Here is a 12352-nt window from a genome sequence, read left to right on the forward strand (position 1 = left end):
AGAGAATTTCAAAAACGGGGTTTAACTCACATGCATTTATTGGTTACTTTCCAAAAAAAATGATTAACTGCTGATGATGTGGATCATTTTGTCTGTGCTGAAATTCCAAACAGAGAAACCTATCCTAAATTATGGTACAAAGTCATTAAACACAAGTCTCACAGACCTCATTTAAAAGATTCAGCATATTGGGACACAAAAGATTCCAAATATTAATAATAGAATATAATTCATTACATTTATATAGCGCTTTTCTCAGTACTCAAAACGCTATCCACACAGGGAGGAACTGGGAAGCGAACCCACAATCTTCCACAGTCTCCTTACTGCAAAGCAGCAACACTATCCCTAAATATTGTTTTTACATTAATTCTTAAGTAAAAGCGAAACTAATGAAATACCAACAATTCAAAGAAAAAAAATCTTAAGAGTGTGTATCCGGAAAACCAAACACGGGGGTTGGCAAGTGAAGCGAGCAGGGGGCAAAGCCCCCTAGTTTTAGAAAAAGATATTATGGAAAATCATTACATTGGTTCTTAAATGCATTACAGTAAAAGATTGTGTGGGAGTGAAGGCATAGTAACACTGAATGAATGTTCTGATTAAAAAAATCTAAAATCAGTCACCCAAGTATACTAAATGGTGTTTTATAATCGTGCATATTGTGACCCTAATATGCCAGGCATCATTAATGGCAACAATTATATTTTTATAATAGGTTACTAACATTAAAAGGAATGATTCTTTTAAGTTCTATGCTAATTCCCTGTTCTTTGTAAATATGTTGTTTTATTGCTTAGCATTTCTTACATAATTAAGGTTTTTGTGTTTTAAGTAACAATAAGAGCAGCTGAAAGAAATTAATAATAAGTATGAATGAATAGCTGTGTGGAACATTTATTATTAAATCTGTGTTAGAGTTTAAATATACTTTGATAAAATTTATCAGTCTTTTATTTGCATAATTTCAAAAACTATGTTAAGTTAGAAATATTTTTTAATTGTAACCTTTTATTAACAGTTAATTATGAATATACTCAGTATATTTTTCTGATTTTCATTTTTAAACTAATATATAGTACTGTTGGAATTGAGTTTGCTTAATTATTTTAACCTTCCAAAATGTATACATCTCTGTATATACTTATTTATTTAACCCCTTCTTTGATATCATCAATTTTCAAATATCAGGGAAATCTCAAAAAAATCGTACTTAACAAGTGTTCTTTTCCTTTCACAATGGCCTCTATATGATACAACTGATACAATTTAAACAGGAGTGCTTTCGTGTATAATATAAAGTAAGTTATTTATTTGTTATTCTGATATTGAAATAGATTAATTGTCAATAAGGGAATTGAATTCAACATAAAATTCTATTGTGGCAGAACCAACCCTGGATGTGGTGCCAGTCCATCACAGAGCACATAAAAACTTATTTAGAATGTTTGAAATGTTTCTGATAATACAATCCTTGATTCTTGTGTCCCTGTCCAATCTCTGCTTAGACAGGCATCTATTACCAACACCTCCTCCATGTTGGACAGACAATAGTTAACTTTGTAGAACTACACATAGAATCATTTATTAAAAACACTTTTTTTGGTATCTATGAAATTCTAAAGTGACAGCAAGACATGTTTTTTTTTTCTTTTAAAATCTTTGTGTTTTAAGGACATACACAGCTGAAGACTATGTGTCTTTTTATTTTTTCCAAACCCACTTTGCCATGTGTCGGAAATTTAAGGATAGTTACTGGTAAACAATCAATGAACATAGGGACAGTATAGAACCTAGAGGTTAGCAGATGATAGAATATTGTGCTTTGGGACTGCTAGCTGTTTGTGAGGATTGGGGGTCTTCCAGTCGGATATTATTGTACTAACTGGAGACATGAATGGACAGGTTTATGAAGGAGCTGATGATCACTTAAGGTTAGTGTGTGAAATCTTGAGGGACAGGGTATTCAAAGTATGTGTCTGCAATTCAAATAATTATGCCAAAAGCCCTGTTTAGGAAGAAAGGACATGAACTTTTATCATTTCACACTGGGCTATTATGATGAGAGACTGCTGAGGCTAGGTGGAAGATGCATACGTTCTCCCAAAAAAGCAGTTTATTGGTGTGGTAGTAGGAAGTTGCTTGGTACTTTTAGTAGAAGAAAAGGCAAGCTATATGAGTCCATGGCAAAGGAAGTTAAGGAGAACAGGAAATGTAAATATTCTTATTTACAGAATAAAAAAAGAAAACCTTTCTGCTGTAAGTTTAACTCTTTGCGTTTCTCTCACAAGTAAGCAAAGTATTAATTTTCCTCTGTCTAAAACACATGCCTCCTCCTTTTTGCCAGATAAACCTTTGTCTCTGTTCCTCTCCTAATGCAGAATTTACTAAGGTGTCATTTTAATCTGCTGGGTATCAGTTCTGGGTCACCCCAACCTCTTAAAACACCTAACTCCAGCAGCAAGTACATTTTTCAAGTGCTACTGCTGCCATCTAGACTACAGTAGCATACTAGTGCTTCCACTTAGGGGTCTAGGTGTTTGACTCAATTTCATGATGTATCGTTTGATTAATCTAGTATTCCTGCCAATTAAGGTCCCCCCACCCAAAACGGCCCCATGGATGCACAATACCCCACAGTTCTCTCTGCTTTGTAGCTTGCCTTTAACAAAAAAAAATAAATCAATACAGTACTGTGCAATGAACAGTACCGTGCAAGACTGATTGCAGCCTCAAGTCTAATGCTATCAGAACTGTATTTCATTTTGAACTGTGCATAATCGTACTTTACACAATAAATGTCTTTAATAAGAGGTAATCAGGAAAAAAACAAAATTACATTATTTCAAATCTATATCTATATATAAAATAAAAATAGAAATTTAATCTAAAATAAAAGTACAAATTTAAATCCAAATAAAAATTTCAAGCTTACCTCATTGCTCAACACTAGAATTACCAAAGCCTACAAAAAAACTCGTAAATCTGGCCCACCTTAAATCCCTTCGCACCTCTCCGTCAGCGTCTTTTGTCTTTTAAATGTGATGATAAGCAGCAAGCAGCCTGCTATCACATCCCACCACCACCGCACAAGGTATTCTGTCAATTGCTTAGAGTTGTATAGAGTAAGAAGTCAAGCAAAATGACACCTTTTATGAATACTATATCGTTATTTGGAAGACAAGTGTGACATGCATTCTTTCTCTGATGTAGAACCTTTGTCATCATCTGAGATCATCTCTACTATAGCGCGTCTTTATGTGAAAACAGTAGTGTCAGATCCAGGGGAGTGTGAATGTAACTGGGAGAATAAAACTTAATAAAAAAAAACAATGCTAACCTTTACAAGTACCTACATTTACACTGGCTGCTGCAGACTCAAATCAAATGTATGGTTTTATTCTAAAATAGTAAGAATAAGATCAGTTCACTTCTGAAAACGAGTCGTGTGGGATCGAACTCGTGACCTTTTGATTACCACTCAGCAGTTCTTATTGTTACGCCACCAAAGCAGTCTTGTTAAAGACATGTCAATGTCGCACACTAACGCGGGTTCTTTTTCTGCAGTTATATTCTTGAATAAAAGCGCACTTGTTTGTTATACTTGTAAATTTTGTGAAAGTGTTTATTTTAATATTTGGACTTAAGGCTTCCCATATTATTCGCTTCATGTCTACATTTTGCCAATTATTACTAAAACATGACAAACGTCTCTGTTTTAACGATGTGTTTACGTAGATTGTTGTAGACATGAAAAACACATGTAATGCAGGTGTTCCAAATAACGATATAATATTTATAAAAGGTGTCATTTTGCTTGACTTCTCACTCTATACAACTCTAAGAAACTGACACGCAGGTAAACAGGCTTGAGCTGAGAAAACTTTGTGCGGCAGTGGGGGATGTGATAGCAGGCTGCTTGCTGATTTTTGACGCATATAAAAGACAAAAGATGCTGACGGAGAGGTGCGAAGGGATTTAAGGTGGGCCGGATTTACGAGTTTTTTCATAGGCTTTGATAATTCTAGTGTTAAAGAGGTTGCATTTTGTAAAATGAGCCTAGCCTCAAGGCCAAATATTCAACTTTCAGCACCTTAGTGACATTCAGCCTTATTCCCATCCAGCCCGTATATAATGTCTACAAATAAATGATGCAGTCAATGAAAAATTAATGTTTGCAAGTAAAAAGGCCAATATGTTTTCTTTTTTAGCTTTAATGTAAGAATTTCCTCTGGTGATTTCTTTCCTTATACTTTATTAATCACACAGTCATTTGTCTTTTCTGTCATGTCTCTAATTACATTACATTACATTATTAACTTTATGGACCCCATATGAAGTATGTGTAATGAATTCTAAGAAACCTCTTGACAGAATTGAAATAAGTAAATATTAGTTATGGAGGTTTATAAAAGGCAAGAAAGTTGTGAAAACAGTGTGCTACTAAAATTGCTGGGACCAAAATAAACATACTCTTTTTCTAACAATATATCACATGTAGCAGATTTTCAAATTAAATATTTTTAGTCAATGTATTGATTATATTTGGATGCTACCCCCTAATATTATCACAAAAGCTGCAAAATAGCTTTTAGTGACCCCATGGAACTGTCAACTCTCTTTTTTTATAAATATATATAAATAGGTAGAGAAGGTCACAACCCTTTAGAGATATATCAATTTTTTTGTGGTGATATGTCAGATATTCAGAAACAGTAACAGAAAATTGATCACAGAGGGGCAGATAGAGGGCTAAACAAAATAGTAAATGAAATATATTTTGGTCGTTAATCCTTTATCATGTGCAATTAACTTTCAATTTCTTTTTTTCTGCATATTCACACTGAATATATTATTGTATTTGCTTTTAGTAATATGAGCAACTCACTAAAATGAGTACTGAATGAGTTTCTATTATTTTTAAATATTATACCACATTAGTTCTGTTTATTGCTATGAAGTGAAATCCTTAGAATTGCACTGATGAAAGTACCCACAAAACAAGACAGTGCTTGCAACCTGAAATACATTATGAAATTAATGCATCTATACCAGGGGTCCTCAATCAGAGTCCTGGAGAGCCGCAGTGGCTGCAGGTTTTTGTTCTGACCTGGTTGCTTAATTAGAAAGCAATTCTTGCCAATAAAGCACTAACAAGCTATGAAATTAAATTAACTCTGCTATGTCAGGTCATTCTCATATCCTAGATTTTCTTTCCCTTTCTATCATGCAAATGATTTGAAGGCTAAAATGGACAAGTAATTCTCAGTCCTTCACTTTTTTCTCTTCATTTTTCTTCCAAGTATTTAATTAAACCCAATTAAATGTTTAAATGTAAATAAGCTAAATGGAGAAATGCTGCTCTCTCTTGTCATTTGCATGTTATTGATAATAAGGAGCAATTAAAATAGCTGTTTAAGACAAAATTAAGCAATAAGGGCTCAAAATCACTAAAGTAAAGCAGAAGTGTTACTTTAGCAATAAGTGCTTTTTATTAAGCAACTGGGTTGGAGCAAAAACCTGCAGCCACTGCGGCTCTCCAGGACCGTGATTGAGGACCCCTGATCTATACTAATAAAAGGCAAAGCCCTCACTGACTCATCACTAATTCTCCAAATTCCTGTGTAGGTAGAAGGCTGAAATTTGGCAGGCTCATTACTTACAGCTTACTTACAAAAGTTAGGCAGGTTTCATTTTGAAATTCTACGCGTAACGGTCATAACTGGAACCTACTTACGTACATATATACGGCCATAGCCTGCAGCTCAGTTGCCGTGTGAGGCTGAATTGCGTCCTCCATCAGCACACCTCCCATGTACTTGAGGGCCTCCCCATATAAGGCCGTCCGTCACCGGCAATCCAATAGACATGCTGCCGCTAAATATTCGCGGGTGAAGGACTGTGCTTATGCAAACGAAAATGAGATGGCCAGGGATAGACTAGTGTTTGGCACAAACTCGGCGAAAGTGCTGGGTCTGAGCTAAAATTAAATAAAGCCGTGGACATCGCTAGATCACACGAGATAGCACAAGCAGAGCTTAGAATCTTTGATGCATGTACTCCGAGTGGCTCACGTGAACTGACTGTGAATGCAGTACGCAGGCAAAAAGCAAGAGCTCCAAAGAGCGCTGAACAAAAAACACATTGCACATTTGAGACGGCAGAAATAGAATATGAAGCGACTGACACATACACGCATATTCATAAGTTCATCTACTGCTGAAACAAACTACACAGTGGAAAAAGTCAATGTCCAGCTAAAGGAAGACAGTGTAAAAAAGGTGGTAAATTGAAGCACTTTGCTAAAGTTTGCAGGACTGGGAAAGGTAAACCCTTGCATGCAGTGTGTGATGTCTCAGATAAAGAGGAAGACGAGCTGTTTATTGATGCAATAGGACAGGAACAAACCCTCTAACGCTGAACAAGCCTTTGTAGACATATCAATAGGAAAGCAAGGTGTAAAGCTTAAGTTTAAATTACGTTCAAATATTCACAGGCAAATCCACAGCTTAACACCGGGAATGCCTGTTAAATATCTTAGATTCATGAGTACCGATTTCGGTGGTGATCACTTCGATGAATGAAACCTGTTATCTTTACAACGGTTGACAACGAAGATGAGATGGTCAGGGATAGACTAGACAAACACGGAATGTAACTTGAACACAACAAAAAGTGTTTTTTTTTTTTCTTTTTAACCTCAAACGGACATAAAATTTATAAACTGGTATGCACTGTCAGTTAATGAGATTGTTATATTTTCATGTGGGATGCTCCTTTTAAAATATTTTTTAACAATTGAGACTGCAATTAACATGAACAAGTGTCCTTATAACTGTTATTTTTAAGATCCGTAACAGACAGACAGACAGAACACTGCGTAATAGAGAGACAAACAGGCAGAGAAATCACTAGATGTATACATAAACAGGGAAGGCACATGTACTGAAAAAGATCAACATGTGCGTTGATCCTGCAGCACAAAGCACATGTACCCCCCACCCCCCAATCTGACTCTAAGTAACAGCGCAAGTACAGATGCAAACCAAGTGTGTATGTGTACTGTATAATATTAACAAAAAGAGCATCTTACTACTGAAAACGGCAAATACAGGAGTGAGTGGGGATCGAACCAGGGACTCTTGATTACACTTGATTTGCGTCTGTGCTTGCGCTGTTACTTAGAGTCAGATCAGGGGTTTGTGTTAGAGCATATGAGCTTATTCAGTGCAGCAGGATCAATGCACATGTTGATCTTTTTTTTCTTTCAGTACAAGTGCCTTCCCTGTTCTGCCTCTCTATATAAAATCATTCTCGATTTTTTATATAACGTCAAAGCCTGATTATATAAAGTCAGCGTCAGAATATATAAACTCATTTTTGAATATATAAAGTCAGCGTTGGAATATATAAAAATATTACTGAATATATAAAATGTCCATGCTTGTCATTTCACTCGTACACTATAGTGAAAGGTAAACTTTGACAGAAGCCACTCAAAGTCGATCAGGCTTGTGAGTTTCGTCCAAAAATGCACCCATACAAAAAGAATAAATAAATATAGTGTTCAAAATGCCGGGCACATACATCATTTTGAATGAATTAACTGAACAATGGGGTTTTTTTTAGTATTTTTCTGAAGATGGTTTTGTTAACTTAGTTCATTACATTGTATTAGGAACTCATTGAGTTTACTAAAAATGTGCCGGAGTCGTTTCAATCAATATCGATATAATCTGACTTTAAATTTATATATTCAGGAATGAGGTTATATATTCCGACGCTGACTTTATATATTCCAACACTGACTTTATATATTCGGGAATGACTTTATATATTCCGACACTGACTTTATATATTCAGGAATGACTTTATATATTCTGACGCCGACTTTATATATTCAGGAATTACTTTATATATTCAAGTTTTCACTTCATATATTCAGGAATGACTTTATATATTCTGGAAATCATTGTAATTGCCTGTTTGGCACCCCATAGGCACTGAATAATAGATATATAAAAAACAGCTAAAAAGATAGATAGAAAGGAAAGGCACTATATGATAGGCAGACAGGGAGGCTACTATATAATAGTAAAATTACTGTTATTACTATATAGATAGACAGGGAGTGCAGGCAGGCAAGCAGAGCAGCGAAGGTTAAAAAGAAAAAAAAAAAACATTTTCTCCCCAGCAGAGAATTGAACTCGGGTCCCTGAGGCACGGCAAGCCTACTGTGTTCTTAGTTAGCAAATCATAGCAGTACACCACAGAAGCTGTTGTATTGTTCTTGAACCTTTTGTGAAAGTGTTTATTTGATGTTTGGACTTAATGCTTCATATATTCTATAGTTTATGCCTACATTTTGTAACATTTATTACTAAAATATAAAAAGGTTTCTGTTTAAACAATGTGTTTACACAGATTACTGTAGAAACGGAACACACATGAAATGCGTGTGTTACAAATAACAATCTATTATTTCTACTCTAAAACTCCACTTCACTCCAAGATAATCAATCAAGGCATGAGCTGGGAGAAGTTCGTGTACGTTCTAAGTCGGTGGGGGGATGGAATAGTCGGCTGCTTATAGCTTGTCTTTATCAGCACATTTAGATGACAAAAGACGCTGGCGGGGAGGTGTGAACGGATTTTAGAAGCAATTTAAGGTGGGACGGATCTACGAGCTTTTTCGTAGGCTCTGGTAATTCTAGTGTTAAGAGTACAGGGAAAAAGAGTAGACTTATGTATGAATGTTCAGATGTTACAGTATGCTTCAGTCCATTTTGAGACAATCACATTTATTTTAGTGTTGTTAATCACCCTCAAAGCCCTGATCTTTTTAAAAAATGGATTTACCATTTTTTATTTCTTATCAATGCCCAATGAAAATTATGGCAACATGTGCCTCTGGATTACAGACGTTGCTATTACACTAGAGCATTAGATTGCTTTCATAAAAACATTGGCTAGTTTCATAATGACCTTCAGATGTATGTATACCTCAAGAATATGCAATGAGGTTTCTCAGTGTATTTAATTTGTGTATACCCTATGTAATGTACATTACCTTGTATGCTGCTATTAATTGTAAAGTACTTTAGATAAGTTTTATTTTTTTTTTCATTAATACAAGTCCCATTCATTCTTTTATTTAGCTGCAGTACTAAAATATGAAAACAATGTAATGAATATCCGGCAGTTCAACTGTTCTCCTCATCCATACTGGCTTCCCAAACTTCATGGATGTTTTTACTTGGTCTTTGCCATTTGTTGGGGAAAAGGGTAAGTAATATACTAGTAATTAGTACTTCTAAATTTCTTTACAAAGTGTGTTTATTATATTCAACCATAAGAAGTTAAGCACAATATAACTGTTTTGTATAAAAAGTTAATTTATTTACTTAGGCAAAGAAATGGTTTGCCTGGGCAGTTATTATATAAAATGTATACCTGAAGCAGACATCAACCCACTTCATAGGGCATAAAACTGCCATGTACTGTGTAATACATATTGTTTTTCTGGTATGGGTTTCAGCACAATGCAAGTGCTTTTCAATTTATGAAGTGCAGCACTTAATACTGAATGTGCCACAAGTATACCTGCAATTATTGAATAACTTTGTACTCAGTTTGATTATATAACAGACATACAAATATACGTACTGATTTTCAATAACATTTTTTTCACTACGTAAACTTGGCTCCAGTCCTTATCTGGAGTGCTAACTCTCACATTTTGTGCGTCCTCTGGCCATCGTCTGACTACCCATGCAGGCATTTTTTATTTCTTTGTTTTCCTTCATTTTTATAAGAAACAACACTGGTAATAGAAATATACAAGTGTATTAATAATTATTGTTTTACATTGTAAGTATACTGTATAAGACTATTTATTGAATGTAATATCAAGATAACTCATATCCCAACATCCAGACCTCTGGATATTTTTTGTGATACTGTTTAAGTGAAAAAAGCATGATCTACATTGAAGGCTACTGTACCTACCCATTTGATAGATGTTCACCAGAGAAAATGCCCCCTATAGCACATTTATCCTGTCTCAATCTCTTGGTGCTTTCTGTGGCATTAATTACTTTTCACCTTTGGGGGAACAATTAGCTGGGTACCAAGTTGCTAAAAATTCAATTAAATGAGTACTTAAAACATAAACCTTCCCTAATATCTTTTTCACTATGTACAAAAAATAACTTGTAGTTAGAATTCTGCATGCATTTTGCATCCTCCTTGACAATTTTTACAACACCAGTTTCATGCAACCCAATTCCTGTATATTAGAGTATTTAAAATGGATATTTTTATTGATACTTTCTTACATCCATTCTGTCACCTTTTTAAATATAGATTGTTTTGAAAATTTTTGTAGAAACTCTTTAGGTCTCAAATCTCATTCTTTTGTGTATAAAAATCATTTTCAAATGCTGCATCTATGAACATGCTGAATCAGCCAGACAGGACATTGAACATTGAATTAAAAAAAATGTATTTAAAGTCTTAAGCAAGAAAATGTACGTTAATATAATGAGATTTCAATTTTAATTGTAATTTGTCCTGGATACATTTTGGACAATTTTAAATGAGATAAATACTGTATGCTTGATGAAAGATTTTAATTTGGGTTATTGAATGCTTTGCGCATATGGAGCTGGAATGTATTCTATGCATGGCTGCCTTTGATTTCTTTTCAGAGATATTAAGTAAAAGAACATTTCCCCATCATACCCTGGGATCTTTGAAAGGAGGACACTTTGTGATGTTTATGTAAATTGTTGAGATGCTCTTTGAGCCTTCAAGATTGATCAATATTGTCTCTAAAATAGAAATGGGTAGAAGGTGTGGAAAATTGGGCAGATTCATTTTAGCAAAGTTTCTGATTTGAAAGTAATGGAAAATTGTGTTGGTGGGAAGTTAAATTTAAAGAATAATTGTTTAAAAGATGCAAAGACATTATCTATATACAGATATCTATGTGTTTTAATCCTGGACATTTTCCAAAAGTTAAATACCATGTAGGTCTGAGAGGGTAGGTAAATGATATTATTATGTAAAGGTGCATCAGATAAAACCTTCTCTGTCTTGAAGTGCTTCCTGCATTTTAATCCATATTCTGAGTGAGTGATGGATAATTAGATTATCAGTATTTTATTTCTGTTGCACACCAGGCTTTTGCATATTCATCAATTTGTGTCAGTCTCCAGGGGCCTCATGTATAAATGGTGCATATGCATGCCAGCACTACCCCCCTTGTTTATGCACGTTATCTGCTCAGTTTTGCAAACTGGCAGCACTCAGTGTCCTCTGTGGTTTCCCTTTATTTTTTAGATTCACATCCCTGACGCAACTATATTAAATGCACTGAAATTAACCACATATCGTTTATAAATTTAAGGCACTTGATTGTAATTAACCTGTAACAATACAATGGTGCACAGAATGGCCAAACTATTCCAAACATCACAGCTGTTTTAGTATTGTTACTCTCAGTGCACCACTCAAAGTATTTTAACCCACTGTATCTGAGTGGAAAGCTCTACGGCAGGTTGTGTCAAGAGTACAGAGGATTATTGGGATACAGCTTCTAGCCCTGGAGAACATTTATAGCACACGCTGCGTAAAGAAAGCCACCAACAGACTTTGATATCACTTGAACTTTTGAGTGTCTCCACCACTCTGTATCACTCAATCAACTTCCCTTTGTTGCTTATACCACTGCTTAAGCCAACAAATAGTACATTTTTCCTTACTTCCACTTTGTATTTGCTGAAATTGTTCTTTTTTTCCCCCTGCTTTTGCCATTGTGTTTTCACAAAATGCTGAATTTAAAGGGCTATTTACATTGATTTGCATTTTCCAAGGGGTGTAATTCTAGAAGGAGTTTGGGTGGGGCGGCAGGCATGTGCACTTGCATTACTTTTCACGCTGACTGGGCTTTATGGAACTGAAGTGCGTGGGAATTTAATTTTTTTGTGCATATACACATTTCCACTTTTGTCCATATGCCATGTTTTAGTGTGAATTCTACACACTTTGTTTTACATGAGGCCCCAGGCTTTTATAGCTTTTATATTTGACACCCAGTAATAAAATTAAAAGTGAGGTAGTGCCATGAGACTTTCAATGTTCGGTTATTATAGAGTCGCCTTTTGGATGCATGGATGTCGCGAATTCCAAATAAATGAGGTTATAATTGAATCTAATTTCTTAGAGAATGATTTGTTAACATATACAGTATGGGGATGTGCTGAACAGAAACAGAATCTTGGGGATAATGTTCATCTTGACAATATTGATTCCCCCTGCTAATGTGAGATGGAGAGTTTTTTTCCATGGA

General features: G+C 35.0%; 1 protein-coding gene across 1 annotated transcript in view; it reads left to right on the forward strand.

The window, feature by feature from the left end:
• The window catches only part of LOC120532800 (serine/threonine-protein phosphatase 2B catalytic subunit alpha isoform-like), a 396980-nt gene that overhangs the window by 354762 nt on the left and 29866 nt on the right, over positions 1-12352 (forward strand). The window contains 2 exon segments of the mRNA XM_039759182.1: positions 9159-9232; positions 9234-9285. Coding sequence (XP_039615116.1) covers positions 9159-9232; positions 9234-9285 — 126 coding nt within the window.

This window comes from Polypterus senegalus, chromosome 7 (genome assembly GCF_016835505.1).
Source record: "Polypterus senegalus isolate Bchr_013 chromosome 7, ASM1683550v1, whole genome shotgun sequence".
NCBI lineage: Eukaryota > Metazoa > Chordata > Cladistia > Polypteriformes > Polypteridae > Polypterus > Polypterus senegalus.